The sequence below is a fragment of the Amia ocellicauda genome, chromosome 12 (assembly GCF_036373705.1).
Source record: "Amia ocellicauda isolate fAmiCal2 chromosome 12, fAmiCal2.hap1, whole genome shotgun sequence".
NCBI lineage: Eukaryota > Metazoa > Chordata > Actinopteri > Amiiformes > Amiidae > Amia > Amia ocellicauda.
In genome coordinates, this window is record NC_089861.1 from 5204657 (window position 1) to 5221537 (window position 16881).

The following is a 16881-nucleotide window of genomic DNA, read 5'->3' on the forward strand; positions in this document are numbered from 1 at the left end:
CATCAACTGAACAGGATGGCGTAGTTTGACAGTGTTACAGTAATAAGGATGATATAGGACCAACAGAAGAATCCTGAACAAGCCCAATTCAGAGCAAAAACATCCCCTGTCCTGCCTTTCTTGAGTGCATTGTCAAGGTGCCCCATAAATCAATCCAAGTGATGTGAAGAGGCACAATATGAATCATCACAGCCATTTAGAAATAATAATAATAACACAAACTTTTAAATCAATAGAACCATCACTTTATGGTTACACATCTCTGTGTATATATATATATACACTCACCTAAAGGATTATTAGGAACACCATACTAATACTGTGTTTGACCCCCTTTCGCCTTCAGAACTGCCTTAATTCTACGTGGCATTGATTCAACAAGGTGCTGAAAGCATTCTTTAGAAATGTTGGCCCATATTGATAGGATAGGATCTTGCAGTTGATGGAGATTCGTGGGATGCACATCCAGGGCACGAAGCTCCCGTTGCACCACATCCCAAAGATGCTCTATTGGGTTGAGATCTGGTGACTGTGGGGGCCAGTTTAGTACAGTGAACTCACTGTCATGTTCAAGAAACCAATTTGAAATGATTCGACCTTTGTGACATGGTGCATTATCCTGCTGGAAGTAGCCATCAGAGGATGGGTACATGGTGGTCATAAAGGGATGGACATGGTCAGAAACAATGCTCAGGTAGGCCGTGGCATTTAAACGATGCCCAATTGGCGCTAAGGGGCCTAAAGTGTGCCAAGAAAACATCCCCCACACCATTACACCACCACCACCAGCCTGCACAGTGGTAACAAGGCATGATGGATCCATGTTCTCATTCTGTTTACGCCAAATTCGGACTCTACCATCTGAATGTCTCAACAGAAATCGAGACTCATCAGACCAGGCAACATTTTTCCAGTCTTCAACTGTCCAATTTTGGTGAGCTTGTGCAAATTGTAGCCTCTTTTTCCTATTTGTAGTGGAGATGAGTGGTACCCGGTGGGGTCTTCTGCTGTTGTAGCCCATCCGCCTCAAGGTTGTACGTGTTGTGGCTTCACAAATGCTTTGCTGCATACCTCGGTTGTAACGAGTGGTTATTTCAGTCAAAGTTGCTTTCTAACAGCTTGAATCAGTCGGCCCATTCTCCTCTGACCTCTAGCATCAACAAGGCATTTTCGCCCACAGGACTGCCGCATACTGGATGTTTTTCCCTTTTCACACCATTCTTTGTAAACCCTAGAAATGGTTGTGCGTGAAAATCGCAGTAACTGAGCAGATTGTGAAATACTCAGACCGGCCCGTCTGGCACCAACAACCATGCCACGCTCAAAATTGCTTAAATCACCTTTCTTTCCCATTCAGACATTCAGTTTGGAGTTCAGGAGATTGTCTTGACCAGGACCACACCCCTAAATGCATTGAAGCAACTGCCATGTGATTGGTTGATTAGATAATTGTATTAATGAGAAATTGAACAGGTGTTCCTAAGGTGTTCCTAATAATCCTTTAGGTGAGTGTATATATATATATATATATATATATATATATATATATATATATATATATAGTGTTAGTGTTTGAAATTATGTGACAAGGCTTTGTTAAATGTAACTACTTGTACTCCAAGTACTTTTTAAATGAGCTACTTTTTACTTTTACTTGAGCAGTTTTTATAATAGTAATTTTACTTCTAATTGAGTCAAATTTAATCAAAGTAACAGTACTTCTACTTGAGTAGGATGCTTCAGAACTATTTCCACCTCTGGAGGTACATTAGATCAAAGGTGTAACATTTGCATTAATAATTGTATGAATGTTACAATAGTGGTTAAATGATTGACTATTCATTCTGTACACTATTCTGACATTATTAGAATAGTTGGTGAGAATGCAACCACTATTGTAATCGATTGGAAAAAGAAGTGACAGTAATGCAAAGGTGATGAAATGACTAGTGGTTACACTGATCTATATTCATATGAAGTCAGTTCTGAAGCATTATCTGCCCATCAACATAGCTATACTGTCTGCAAAGTAAATGATTTGCCTTTACGTCTTGACCCCTTGGTAAGCAATGCTTCAGATGCCTTCCTCATTACACAGTGAAACACAACAATAAATAAGAGCAAACGTATCTCCATGTGAGGACTGGGCACTTGCTGTATTATTTACAGAAATGTTGTCCTGCAGAGTTAAACAGCTGATAAAGTGCTGTCTGCTGCCGGACAGGCTTTCTGAATTGTGAACAGCTGTTAATAGCAGCTCAAATGTCTTTTGGGGGTCGATGGTTGTGAGTAGACATGGCTGTGCACCTTATTGGCACTTGTTGGATTCTGAAAGAGATTGGATGGTGAGGACATTCTCAAATTAAAATGAAGTCAAGAGTTAAACTACAGACGGCTGATCTGGGCAGACTCACTTTTATAGGAATGAGAAAAGAAGCAGACTTTGTACAGAATGAATGCTAAACCGACAAACGCTGAAGAGATTCATGGACAGAATGTGCAACGTGTCTCTTTATTAATGAAAAAAAAGAAAATTACAATAATTTGTCAAAAGTTGATGTTTACAACAATAGACTTATACATCATTAGAACTCAATTCCACATACATTGTAACAATCTACTGTGTTCCTGTGTGTGTGTACCTTAATTTAACCACTACCTTCTACTGGATATTTCTATTCAAATCATTACAACATTTTCAGTGTATTTGTGCCATTATCACAGTGATGTGTTATTTGCTGTCACCACATCACTTATAACTTCATATTTTATTAACAGAAATATCAGCAGATATTCAGTAAGCACTATGAATATATATAATATTTTGTTAATCGGAGTTGAAGAAATTCACTTTACAGAAAATTAAAGTAAAATGTAAAGTAGAAGCTCAGGTACATATATTGTATATTGTACACACATATATATATATATATATATATTATATATATATATATATATATATACACACACACACACACAAACACATAGTTAAGACTCCAAAACAGCTGCATCCATGACCATTTACACACAGCACTGTCCATTTTACATTTAACTCGGTTTCTGTCCGAAGCACAATACTGAAAACGTGTTGTCAAACCCTCCCAGAAATCTAAACATTTCTGTCGAGAATAAATGCAATATTGCTTTGGAGGCAAACCTGCCTTTGTAGACTAAACGATTCAGCTAATGCTCTCGTTCGCAGGCAGGTAACTGTAAAGCTAAGAACATGGCAAGAATTATTACATGATGTTTATTTGCTTATTTTTATGATTTTATTGTGTACATGAACTTCAGGTAATTGATTATATGAATCATTTCAGGGGATTAGATGTCATTGATCATAACTGAGATAAATGGGCTCAAAGGCAGAGAGAGAGAGAGAGAGAGAGAGAGAGAGAGAGAGAGAGAGACCACTCTAAATGAGGCTGAAGTTAAAAATCATTAAAATGATTTTCCAACTCCCCAAAACAGTCCATAATGTATTAAAGCATTATAAATGTGCCTCCAGTTTTTAATGCTGTCCAGACAGATCCTATCATAGCATCTGGACACTGGGATTTGAAGATATTACTAACTGCCAAAATAGTAAGCCTTTACAACTAAGTGTATAACATGTATTTCAATTTTGGCTCCAGCAAACTATGTTTTAAACTTTTAATGAAGCGTGACATGAATCTACAAAACACAACCAAAACAAAGATAATTTATGAAGAAATACTAAAACTACGATGCTATTCTGTGAAAATGATATATGTGATTATCAGCTTTAATAATTATTGCTTCTCTGGAGTTATAGTGCATTCATCTTCTAAGACAATTATGTACAGTATATTGTGTTATATGTGTATAAGTGTGTATATAGTAGACATATATGTTATGCACACCTTCCTGTTAATTTTGATATAAACAGAAGCCTCATTATTTACAGTTTTCACATGTTACTGAGACCCTCAAACAATTAATAAATGTTTCTCAGTCTAATGCAATTGATTTTTTTAACAATGTAGTTCTATACAAGGTCAATGGAAACCCGTTAAATACAGTATTCTGTCATGATCTGCTAATACTTGCGGTATTATCAGTGTTGGTATCTGAGTTGTATTTCTTTAGATAAACTCTAATCCCATAGAGATCTTGTTTTTGAGATATGCCTCTTAATAAGATTTAATAGAGATTGCACTGTTTTGTAATGCAATCAAAAGATGTTAGGAATAATCAAGTGAGATTAAATGTATTAAAAATAAATCATGTACATCATTATTTTCTCAAAATGATGTACCACAACTGCAATAGTAAAAGGAAAGGTAAATAAATGCAGTGTATACAGGGTGGGATTGGAAGATGTTTGTGTCTGTGTGTGAAAAGAAAGCGATCGGAGTGATTAGTCATGTAGGATCTCTATACTGTGTTTACTGTATTCATTCGCCTGCATTGAGCTGCGTCTGGTGAAACAGATTTATCGGTGCTGTAAGAACTTCTGCAGTATGGTGGGCAGCTGCAGCTGAGGAATGAGGTGCACTCTGGATCTGCCCATGCACTGTCTGATGCACAGGCGACACAGCTGGCACAGTGAGGTGGGTGTGGCTGCAAGACACAGGGAAAAGGAAACAGAATTACTAACGTCACAAATACACCTCGAAGATGTGCACGCTGTGGATGCCCAGAGCCATCATTGTAAGGACCGCTGGCCAGACTCTAGTCTAGTCACAAGCCTCAAGCCCAAAAAAATATATATAACTATACTGACTCCCCACCCTCCATAACAAAAGTACTTCTCCAAAGAAATATCTACACTATAAAGTTTTCTCTATCAGTTCTTTGACACTTTGACCCACAAATGATTTGGGTCCATCTGCATTTTCTTTTAGTTTTGATACATAAGCATATTATTTTACAGGCAATCCATAGCAAATACGCAAAAATACTTTATTGACATATTTTCTTGTTTGTTTATAAAGTATTTTTAAATTTGACACCCCTCGGTTTTCGTGTCTGATAACATCTATGCGGTGCATTTAAGCAAGATGCACAGTTCAACCATTGAGCATCAAAACTTTATCTGATGACACACATCGCGACTACTATAGATTTAAACAATTAATTAGTATACTATTAGGCACACTGGGTATTGTAATGTGATTAAAACATCTCTCCAGCCCAGGACCTGGAGGGATAAGGGGGCTTTCATCTAATCATTTGCTTAAGTAGCCAAGATGACTGATCTTTAGCCATGGCTTGAAACGACCTATAACACTGGAAAGATTGGCATCTGGGTTGCAGACGGGCTCTGGAGGAGAGTGATGATTATGAAAATCCTACCTTCATACAGCAGGAGGAATCTCTCCGCTGGGCTGCTGGGAGGGGCTGCCTCCACAGGCCGCTTTAGTTCTACGTTTTTGGCATTGATGTTTGCGCCAAAATCCAGCAGCACTTTGACGATCTCCGTGCTGTTCTTCTGAGCCGCAGCGTGTAAAGGAGTGTCCAGGAATTTACCCTTCTGCACATTGGCTCCTGTGCCACAGGGGAAAGAAAAAACATTTCTGCACCTGAAGAACACGCTGCCTGATGGATTAAAGTATCTCACTCCATCACGTGCGAAACGGTGCAGGAAGCAGTTCTGGTAGGACTTTAAAAATAAGCTCACCTCCATCCAGTAGTTTCCGAGTGCACTGCAGCTGCTGGGATGCACACGCTACATAGAGGGGGGTCCCCAGGTGTGGAATGTCATGGTCAACGTCAGCCCCCCAGGAAATCAAGGCTTCGACACAGTTGCTTTTACCTGGTTATAAAAACAAAAGACCTTGAAAATAATATGAACATGCTGCATGCATTGATTGATTATGGTATGTTAATCTTGTGTCAATCAATCAGAGCTCATAGATTAGTTTACTATATGTTATCAACTTTTATTTTTGTACCTTTATCTAGTTACCTCCAGGTTTTAGGACATTTCTGTTGCCACGACCTCACTCTGTTCTGTGTTAGAACATAAGAACATAAGAAAGTGTCCAATCGAGAGGAGGCCATTTGCCCCATCGTGCTTGTTTGGTGTCCATTAATAACTAAGTGATCCAAGGATCCTATCCAGTCTGTTTTTGAATGTTCCCAAATTGTCTCTTCAGCCACATCGCTGGGGAGTTTGTTCAGATTGTGATGCCTCTCTGTGTGAAGAAGTGTCTCCTGTTTTCTGTCTTGAATGCCTTGAAGCCCAATTTCCATTTGTGTCCCCGGGTGCGTGTGTCCCTGCTGATCTGGAAAAGCTCCTCTGGTTTGATGTGGTCGATGCCCTTCATGATTTTGAAGACTTGGATCAAGTCCCCACATAGTCTCCTCTGTTCCAGGGTGAACAGGTTCAGTTCCTCAGTCTCTCAGTAGGACATTCCCTTCAGACCTGGAATAAGTCTGGTTGCTCTCCTCTGAACTGCCTCTAGAGCAGCGATATCTTTCTTGAAGTGTGGAGCCCAGAACTGTCCACAGTATCCAGATGAGCTCTAACTAGTGCATTGTACAGTCTGAACATCACTGCCCTTGTTCTCAATTCAACATATTCGACAATATACCCTAACATCCTGTTTGCCTTTTTTTATTGCTTCCCCACATTGTTTGGATGGAGAAAGTGAGGAGTCCACATAGACTCCTGGGTCTTTCTCTTGCATTTCTTCATCTAGTTCTAGTCCTCCCATAGTGTAATTATAGTAGACATTTTTGTTACCTGCATGTAATACCTTGCACTTGTCCGCATTGAATTTCATCTGCCAGGTGTCGCCCACAACTGAATATTATCTAAGTCCCTTTGAATAGCCTGCGCTGCAAAGATTGTATCTGCTGAGCCACCTAAGCTGGCTCTGTTCACTGTGTTTCAGTGTTGGATGGGTAGCTGGGAGGTTTGCTCAAATGGCTCACTGGCTTAATGTTAAAGTTCATGCTTGCCTTTGCTGGAAGCTTCATGAATCGGGGAAGGCTGACACACATCTGCCTGTGGTTTGGCACCATGTTCCAGTAACAGCTCCGCACAGGTGGCACTACCGCAGGAACAGGCATGGAACAGAGGTGTGACGCCATCGATGGTTATGGCATTCACCTGCAAAAGACGAACAGTTCATCAGGTTTCAGGAGTCGGAAGACAAAACTAAACCTCATTTCAGCGTGATGTTGAAAGTATGCAGTCCTATCAAAATAGTTTACTGCCTGAGAATGTGAAATCTGATAGCTTTACTAATGTTTGAATCTCTGGTGAGGGGTTATGTAGTTGAAGAAAACCAAATGTCTGCTTTTTGTTTAACAGTGAACAGGGTTAGGAACGGCTTACAGTTAAACAGGTGGAAAGATACACTGCATAACCTTAATGGTAAAACTAAATAATGCACAGTGAGAGTTTTAATCTCCCACTCCCAGCAGTGGTTGGGCAAGATTGGCAAAATGACGGGGGGACTGTTGACAACTGGCAAAGCTTCAAATTGTAAATTACTGGTTGGGGGCTTTCTAAAGTTGCATCCACTTTGATTATTTGCTCTTGGACTGCAGCTAACCCCAATTAGAGAGCTCAGAGGTGTTCAGTATGTCTGAGGATTCAGTGACACTTTGTTTCAGTTCTGTGTGTATGTTAATCTGGAATTTTGCCATCAGTTGGGAGTAACCACTGCATTGCAATCATTCTCTTGCGGTTGCTTTCCACCACACATTTCGCACCGGGTGATCAGTTGTAAGGTCAGTTAAACAGCAGTCCTTTTCCGCGGGGGACTTACATTGGCTCCGGCCTCGATTAGGGCTCTTGCGCAGCTCACATGGTCTCCTAGGCAGGCTTCATGCAGCGGAGTGACATGGTCAATGGTTAGAGTGTTCACATTGTAGCCCTGCAGTAAACAATATTAGATTTTTTAAATAAAACAAATAATAATCATAATAATCATAAGAGGTTTTTACTTTACCAACACATGTTGTTCCTATGATGCTTTTGAAGGAAGAACAAGTTTTGATGGGCTGTGAAATGACAAATTGCTGAAAATTACCCCTCCCACTGCCCACAGAAATCACATTTTGGGGAGTCACGGTATCTGAAAACTTAGCAAAGGTATTTCAAATGATATTGATAGGTTGACAAGACCCATGTAGGCAATGTATGGTTTGCAGGTTGCAGCTTATTGTGATGCTCGTTGCTCCCACCTGAGAAAGCAGAGTCTTCAGCGCCAGGAGACGACCTTGACTCGCCGCCTCATGGAGAGGGGACCGGTCTGCCCAGGAGCCTGCGACAAAAACAACAGCTGGCAAAACTCAGGGCGCGTTTCAAGGATCTGTAGTACGAGTCACTCTCCTGTAACACGGTGCTCTCCCAGTCCAGTCCTGGACGGCCCCAATCCAGCAGGGTATTGTCTCCTTAAACTGCCACCTGCGTTAGACCTAGGAAATGGGGTTACCTCAGTCCAGTTTAGGCGGTGCTTCTCCGCCCTGTTCCCTGGGCACACACTGTCCTGCTGGTTTGTCTTCAACCCAAGCTCTCAATTACTTAAAAGGCAAACTGACACGGTTCCTAAAATGATGTTTTTTTGTGTCTTTATGTTTTGCATCTATACGTGTATAGCACTCTTCCAGATCAATTATGTCATACAAACCACTTTTAAAACTTTAACATGTATAACTTATGCACTTTTCTGGATGTATAAAAACCGTAATTTTAGGAACAGTGCTAGTTCTGCTTTAAGTGGCAGGAATATCTTCACTGAAACATCACTACAACATACATCACTTTTAATGATTGCTTTCCATTCCTGCAGGCAGTGTAAGTCCAAAATGATAACTCGTAATACTTTCATCGATATACACACATAGGGTACACCATTTGACTTTGAATGTACACTAGTTGCCATGCTGAAGTACAACATTGAAATGCAAATATACAAACCTGAGTCAATATCCAGAACAACCCCTGGAGCATTCCAGACATCTCTACAATCACCTTCTCCTTCAATCATCTATAAGACTAATAATAAACGAGTGAGCTAAAGCAACGGTTTCTTGGATTTTTTTTAGAAGACAAGTACATACCTTGGATGTTTTTATTTATTTTCAGTTCTCCCTCAATGAATGCTCAAATTAACATTTACTTATACAGAAATGTGCGATACTGGTGTTGCATTTTCAAAATAAGGTGCAAACAGAATAAAAGCTTACATGTGCATCTCTGAGGAAAAATGTAATTAATAAAATCAACACGAAGAGTAAAGAGTTTAGAATGTGTCCAGCGAGAAAAAATAAGACACGTATACAGGCACAAAATACAGCATACACACAGGCAAGGCTTGTTTGTCATTTTGCTTATTAAGAACACACCAATAATTCAGATATTCAGAATACATTACTTGAAATTGAGATGTCATTGGCATTTGTTGGCCTAATATCGTGATTTGATATATGAATCTCACAGGAATAACATATGAATACCTTATGCTCTTCATTTGAGTTTAGGGATAGAGTGACAGTCCTGATCTACATGTGATCAATATCATTCATGGGTCAGTCATTCCTCTGGGATTCTCAAGTTAATTCATGAAGAACAGGTTACCATTATTGTAAAGCATTACCAACAACCCTAAGGAATGATGTTTGAAGCCTCCTACAGAAAGAAGGAAAGTATTACAGTTTACAGCGTGCAATGTCTCGATCAGTGCTTTCCACTTCACATGCCCTTTGTCACACGCACATGTCTCCGGGTTATACTTTTCACCGGCAGTGCAATCGGAGACTATATTTAGAGTTTGTGCTGTCATAAAAATAGCTGGCACATCTGTAGCCTGTACCTCTTCATAAACAAATCTGCGGAGAGTGAAGGGGCCAGAACAAACAGCGGGGATGTAAATGCAAAATTAAAACACTACATACCTAGGTCTCCATCTCCCCATGGTACATCTAGCCAGTTATAAACATAAGACATAGCCTGTGGATTCAGACAGATTGTGCCTGTCACCTTAAGATGGCCTTATAGCTCACAGCATAACAGAGCATTGTTTGTTGCAACAGAAGCTTCTAAACTATTACATTAAAACCTAATGACAAAACAAAAACATGCTCAGCGGTGAACTTGTGTTTAATCTTTCTTATGGAATTGACTATACCTAAAGCAAATACAATACCCCATTAACTTTTAGCAGACCTCCCAAGAACATCTTTACACAGAATATTTGGTTTATTTTGCATCCTTCATATACAGTATGTGATTATTATCTCTAATTTAACCGTGTATATGTAACGGGGCTAATTCAGTCTATAATGAGCACGTTATATTTAGGCCAACTTTTCTAATAGGGTTCTAAGAATCTAATAAACATTTGATCTCTGTTAACATTTTGAGCAAATTCGGATTCATCAGAGTCTATTAATCTCCGGGGTTAATTAATACCATGCAAGACACAATTGGAATAGTAGTTAACAATGTATGAATAACCAGAAGCGACTGCTGATGTGTCTTCATCTCCTTACAGTCTTTAGCTAATTGGCTTAGGTCTGTTCATTCTTGGGAGCTTTGTAAACAGGAATGCAGTGCCCACGATTAAAAGCTTCAATGATTTGTGTTTAGTGGTAATTCGAAAAGAGGATAATAAAAGTAAAAGTGGTCTGACGAACATTACTTTTAGCAAATGGCACAATTATGTTCTAACCATTAGCTCTTGCAGAAGTTTCAACACCATATGAAATGAAAAACAGATACATTTCACAGCCTTAGTTACTCCCATTAAGGTATTACCAATTAAACAGGATTATATTGGAAGTAAATGTGGCTCCACTGAAAGATAAAAGAAATTCATTGTGTATCAAAAATTACTCTTCATAAGGATGGTATTTTGTAGGGGAAATTGAAAGAACAGTAAATGTTTTCCTCATGGGATATAGACCACAATGAACAAGATCTAGAAAAGCTGGTGGATATGCAAAATAAAGAGGTAGAACAGGGAAAACAAAGGAAAGGAAAACAGAGATCGGCTATTTATAATTTACAAAGCTAACCCTTTTTCTAACAACTTTCTGATTTCTCTCAGTTTTTGGAGCTCCAAGAGGATACCAGAAGAAAAATTGGTTTTGTCTAATGTCTAATGTTTTGTAGTGTCTAGATTTAGAATTGGTGGTAGATGTGAAGGCGTTAATTATTTTGCTGTAGCACAAATATGAGAATTAGTAAATGCACAAAATGTGTTGATTATTGAACATCATGCAATAGTATTAAATACTGCTGCTACTACTACTAATAATAATAATCACAAATAAAAAATCAGAAATGTAGAAATGTACCGAGTAGAAATGTACTGTTTACCATCCAACTTGTTATTTCAGCAGCAGGATGATGGGGAAATTATCACTAAGGGGAGGGGTTAGTACCTGAAGACATAGAAGGCTTGAAAATGTCTGGATCTGTGTGATAAATGCTTTCCCTTTACTGTGCTTTTAGTGCGCTTGCATAAATATTTCAGACTTGCAGGCCTGTTACGCTTCAAAGGGCTCGCATGCATGAATGCATCTCTGCAAACTTGAACCCCTTTGGGAATGAACGAATCAGAAGAAATCATTTCTCAATGTGTGATTTAATTTCCATCCAAGTGTGATTGCTATTATTTAGTCTACTGAACAGTATTTCACTATAATAATAATGCATATTAACACTATCCATTTGTTTATCCTTATTAATATTAGCATTGTGTTGTATTGTGTTCTGCAGATCAGCTTTTAATGATCAGGAATTCTAAGAGTCGTCTGAAGAGTTCTATCAGTCTATGCAAGGAGTCCGTGTTATGTTTCTCTTTGCAGATGCCCGATCCCGTTTTAACTCTGACTCCATAGCCATAGTGTGTACAGTGATGGACAGAGAGTTATTTCAACTGAATGTGACTGCTTCAGATATTGGACACTTCTATTTACCCTAGTATATATGTAATTTTGAAATATTGTTCTAAATACTGCTCTCTTGACCTTTAAGAATGTTCAATATACTTTAAAGGCCGTGTTACAATACTCTATGTTGCATTTTTAAAATGTATTTATTGATTATGCAGATGAGATTGCAGTGTTTAATTTAAAAACAATGCCAGCATTCCTTTAGACTTAAAGACTTCATACACACAGCAGTAATGAGCACAAAACTCCTCCAGTAATAGAGATTGACATCTTCAAAGTGATGGTGTCAGGCTGAGAAGCTAAAGATATTAAAGGATGTAAAAAAAACAACACCAATCCATTTAACATTTGTAAAGATATCACACAGTCCTGAATCAGAATAGCAATAACTGGGACCCAGACTAACAATAATACAGTTACATCTACTGGGGACATATACAAGGCACAAAGACAACTGGGGGTATTCTGACTATCATGTTGTTACAAACCTCTCTGCTGCCTTCGTCTGTTAGCTATCACAGCTGTGCATACTCCAGCCGTTTTCTCACATAAGCTAAATAATCGGTCACTGCCCTTTGCTGTCCATTCTGTCGTATTACATTTTTAAGACTTGTTTACGAAGAGTTTCAACACATAATCGTCAACCTGTACAAATGAGCATATTGTAGTAACCTGGATATTTTGTGTTCATTTCTAACATTATTATTATTATTATTATTATTATTATTATTATTATTATTATTATTATTATAAGTGTTGCCTTAATATTTTATTTTGATTCAAAATGCACTACCAATATAATAATTCATAGTCTCCATATGAACTTGAATTTAACTCAATTAATCAGCTAATGAAACCAATTGAATAACAACAGTTTAAAGGAAGGGTGTACATATGTTTGTCTACAGCTGTAATGGCCTGCATGTAGGCGTCACGCCTCACAAACTGCTGCCTTCCCCGTGTTGTTTTCTTTAGGTCGACAGGAGCAATGGCCATGTGACAAGCCCAGACGCAAATAGCAACTGTCCCATGGAAACACCCAAACCTGATCCACTATAGATGCTACGATTTATATTTTGGCAAGTTGCAGTGTTGATCAATTGGTTCAAACTCTGCATTTCCAGACTGCTGTCGCCCCTTTGCACTTCTCCAGTTTCCATAATTGAGCTTTTAACTGGGCAACGAAGCTTATCAGTTTCCTCAGTCAACCTGACGGACTGTGCTTTGCAGTGGCTGTGTAAACTTTTGTCTGCCTCTTAAGATAAAGGCTACCGAACACCTTTTTTTTAACAATGGTATAAGATAAGCTACTTAAAAGCTTCCGCCTATCATAAATGCCTCTTTAATGGGCCCTGATTTTGATCTAAAGCCAAGGCAAGCCAGTGACCATGCAGTTAGCAGAGGGATTGTGTTTGCTGTGCGCTGGGCTGTAGCACTTTCATGACACCTGCATCACATGCTACAAAACCTGCATTGTTTTAGCAAAGGGCTCTGTTTAATCTCGTAGAAACAATTGTGCTTGTAAACATGTAGGGCTTTTATAAACACACACACACACACATTATATATATATATATATATATATATATATATATATATATGAGAGAGAGAGAGAGAGAGAGAGAGAGAGAGAGAAGAAAAATAAACTGACTAAACAGGTGAAACAGACAAAAAATATAATTCCATAGCAGGTTCACATGCATATTTTTTCAATGCATTTAAAAAATACAAAACTGAAAACAGAGTTAATCACATAGTAACAGATAGACACAGTAATGTTTATTAAAAAAATACTGACCTTGACTAGTGAGTATACCCCAGGTTGATTTCTTTTTGAAAGGGAAATCCTCTGTAATGTCTAGTGTCCTTTTCCGTGAGGTCTGCTCAGTGTGCTTGCTCTCTATAGATGGGACCTTGGGCATGTTTGTATCAGGTCTTCCTCCCGGCTAGCCCTTGGCAGAATTAGATCAGGCCTGGCTGCCTGCTGATTGGCTGCCTCACTGTTGTTACACTGCGTAGCTGGCTCATATTGACAACAGCACAGAGCCGCCGCATTCAATGGCATGAATAGGCCGTCGGGGAAGCAGAGCTGCAGCTGGGAGAAGGGGAGGGACTGCACAGCCACGTTCTATTTATAAAACAGGTTAAGAATCAGCTTAACCTCCATGTTAACTGTTTAAGTGGCGTGGGCAAAGCTAATATCACACTCTGGAAATGCTTTAGCCGAGAAAGGAAGATACGGCACCCTGCCTTCTGAATAGGAAGTTAATCTGTTTGTCATGCTTTTTTTTCTTCTTCTTCTTCTTGTTTATGTCCAGGCTACCACACGTACTCAGAATAAACGAGGCTGCTTACATTTTTTAAGTGGCATTCTGTGAAAAACAGTTATGAAACAACTTTTCCTAGCTGGCAAGATTAGAAAATGAACGTGTCCTTCTCAGGTGCATATTTGAAGAGAACAGATTGGTATCCTGGGTAAAATGCAGGCAACCTAGCAGGCTTTAACATAACTTTCACATTGCTGGCATTTGCAATACATACATACTTCCATAACAATTCCCAGATAAAGTATTTTACTTAAAAGACTGAATTACAGGTAAAATTCCAGGTCATGTCAAGTCACCAGTAGTTCGCCTCCTTCACTGGATTCTGTATCCCCTGTACAGTCTGTGCAAATATATGCCAAGTGTGTAAAATTGTGCTAAACGTGCTCTATAGGTCAGCTGACAAGTTCTAACATTGAGAAATATATCCAAAATGATTTTAAATACTTAAGCATCTACAGCATTCTGTCCATTTATTGTGTCATACATTTTTTATCATATCCATAGATTCAACCCTCTCTTTCAATTAAAAAAATATAATTAAAAAAAATTAAAACAAGTGCAGGGTAAAGGTGGCTTAGATGAAAATGAGACAACAAAATCAAGTACATCAACACATAACCTTTAGGGAACAAAATATCCTAGAATAACCCAGTAACAAAAATATTTCAATAAAATACCATACTAAAGCCAAGAAACACAAACCTGTAAAACAGCCTTTTCTTTAAGTATCAAAACAATATGACTGAAAGCTTGGAATTATCTCTGGACATTTGAGTATTTTGTAATAGAATGAAGAGGTGTACGCTAAATTGTTTTAATGCATACTGCCATAAAGAGATCAAAAGAGCTCCAGTAAAAGCAGTTAACGTACACATACATAGAACAGAATATCAGCACCACTTAAACCACATAACTCACACACACAATAACTTCACCTTGTAAATAGTAACAGAATAAATATCCAAAATATGTATTGCCTGGGCATAGATGCACATAAAAAAGACATTACCCACAAATTTCATGTGCATTACTCGCACAGGTAAAACGATGTATTTTATTGGTTCAATACGGTTTACAAGAGTTGCTCACAATCAAATTATGGAGAGAATATAACAATTCGATCATTTAATTTCCAGCTTTACCTGTACATAGTTTTGTACTATGTTTGTCAATATCTTATCTGCTTACACACTTTGGTCAGTACCATATTTGACAGCTCTCATAGGGTGTAGTATTGCTCTTATGAGTCAACATGTTTGGTTTGGCTTGTTGGTGTTGGACAATTCTAGACATTTGTGTATTTTTATGCAGAGGGATTTACATTATTAGATTAATACACAATTAATGAGATCTGAGCTAATTTGGGGAGTATTGATTGCTCATTCTGAAACAGTTTTGCCCCATTTCACAAGGACATCGAGTCGTAGTTTAATAGTATTTCATTTGAAAACGATTCCAGCTTTTGCAGATACCATAAGCACTCGTCAATACTTAAAACTATTAGTACATCACGGGTTCTAGAGTAATACAGGGCGTTCCATTTATCCGCTTGTTGCTACAGCTGTTAAAGCAATTTTCCAATCCATACTTAACATCCTGGCAGCTTTTATACACAGTACAGCTAAAGTTTCACTGACTTTTTAAAATGTTTTCTCCCTCGCTTTGCTTGTGTCTGAGTGACATCATTACATCATGAGTCATACATCTATTAATTATGATCTGTTCACTAATTATCAGTATGCTAATAGTTCAATAATAATAAGCTATGGCATTTTACTTTTTGAATGCTTCTCCTGGAGGAGGTCAAATGGCACAGCAGAAGAGAACACTACCCTGTTCAGTTTTCAGTCACATCAGGACAATGACTGTGGCAGATTAAATACTGACTTACACCGCCTGCTTTACCACACACCTGTCTTTCTGTTTCTGTGATTCAGCTCTTCTAAGCTCCACACTTAAGTAGGGGGCCCAATTAAACAACAGCAACTCTGCCACCTCGATCTGAACTAGGTTTTCATCCCGAGTTTGCTATAGTTGCTGTATAATATAATATAATATAATTGCTCTACAGTATATATACTGTACAGGCTCAAGTCAACTGCCGGCAACCATCTATTGAAACCTGGGCACCCAGTGATATATTGTACACCTGATCAGGTATGACAGCATAGGAACATCAGGGCGCTTCAATTGGCAGGGGCCTCTACTTCCTTACCAGACACTTGTCACATACTGTAGGCGATCTATTTTGAATTTCAACACCCAGTTTCTGTAGATCTGTGAAGCTGTAGGTATGCAGACTCAGACTTTAGCACAAACTCTTTACCCAAAAAATAACTTCTTATTATTGTCCTGCATTTTTTTAAGCAGTCAAGTACATCAGATTAAATAATTGAAACCATACATAAAGGCAAATGTGAACTCGCAGACATTGACTTACTTTGTCCTTCGGCAAAATCATAAAATTCTGCCGCAATGCGGGCTGCCTCCTTCCGGTTCCCCTTGACAATGTAGAAGTGGGTGAGTATGTTCAGGGATATCTTCACAAAAAGCTTGAAGCAGAAGAGAGCAAATATGGTGAAGTAAACATTTGTTAGCTGGGCGGCAAAGGGCCTGTTCTCCACTATCTCAGTCATTGCGTCCCGTCGGTCTCTGCAAATGTTTTGGTATGAGG

General features: G+C 38.7%; 1 protein-coding gene across 2 annotated transcripts; it reads right to left on the bottom strand.

Moving 5' to 3' along the window:
• Positions 1-2945: 2945 nt before the first annotated feature.
• On the bottom strand, positions 2946-16881 carry asb5b (ankyrin repeat and SOCS box containing 5b). 2 transcript variants are annotated; one of them, XM_066718145.1, is made up of 7 exons: positions 16648-16881; positions 8164-8243; positions 7746-7853; positions 6931-7081; positions 5645-5779; positions 5320-5511; positions 2946-4584 (listed from the first exon to the last, which is right to left on the bottom strand). In XM_066718145.1, exons 1-7 carry the CDS (start codon positions 16841-16843, stop codon positions 4457-4459), a joined length of 990 nt encoding a protein of 329 aa, XP_066574242.1. In that variant the 5' UTR covers positions 16844-16881; the 3' UTR covers positions 2946-4456. The 2 variants fall into 2 exon arrangements, with proteins under 2 accessions (XP_066574242.1, XP_066574243.1); XM_066718146.1 differs by lacking the exon at positions 16648-16881 and adding an exon at positions 13679-13925.

Excerpts from the sequence above, each read along its gene's own strand:
- asb5b (XM_066718145.1), bottom strand. The coding sequence starts at position 16,843 with ATGACTGAGATAGTGGAGAACAGGCCCTTTGCCGCCCAGCTAACAAAT. Across the intron at positions 7,082-7,745 it reads TAATCGAGGCCGGAGCCAAT|GTGAATGCCATAACCATCGA; the intron begins GTAAGTCCCCCG and ends CGTCTTTTGCAG. Across the intron at positions 5,512-5,644 it reads TCGGAAACTACTGGATGGAG|GAGCCAATGTGCAGAAGGGT; the intron begins GTGAGCTTATTT and ends CCTGTGGCACAG.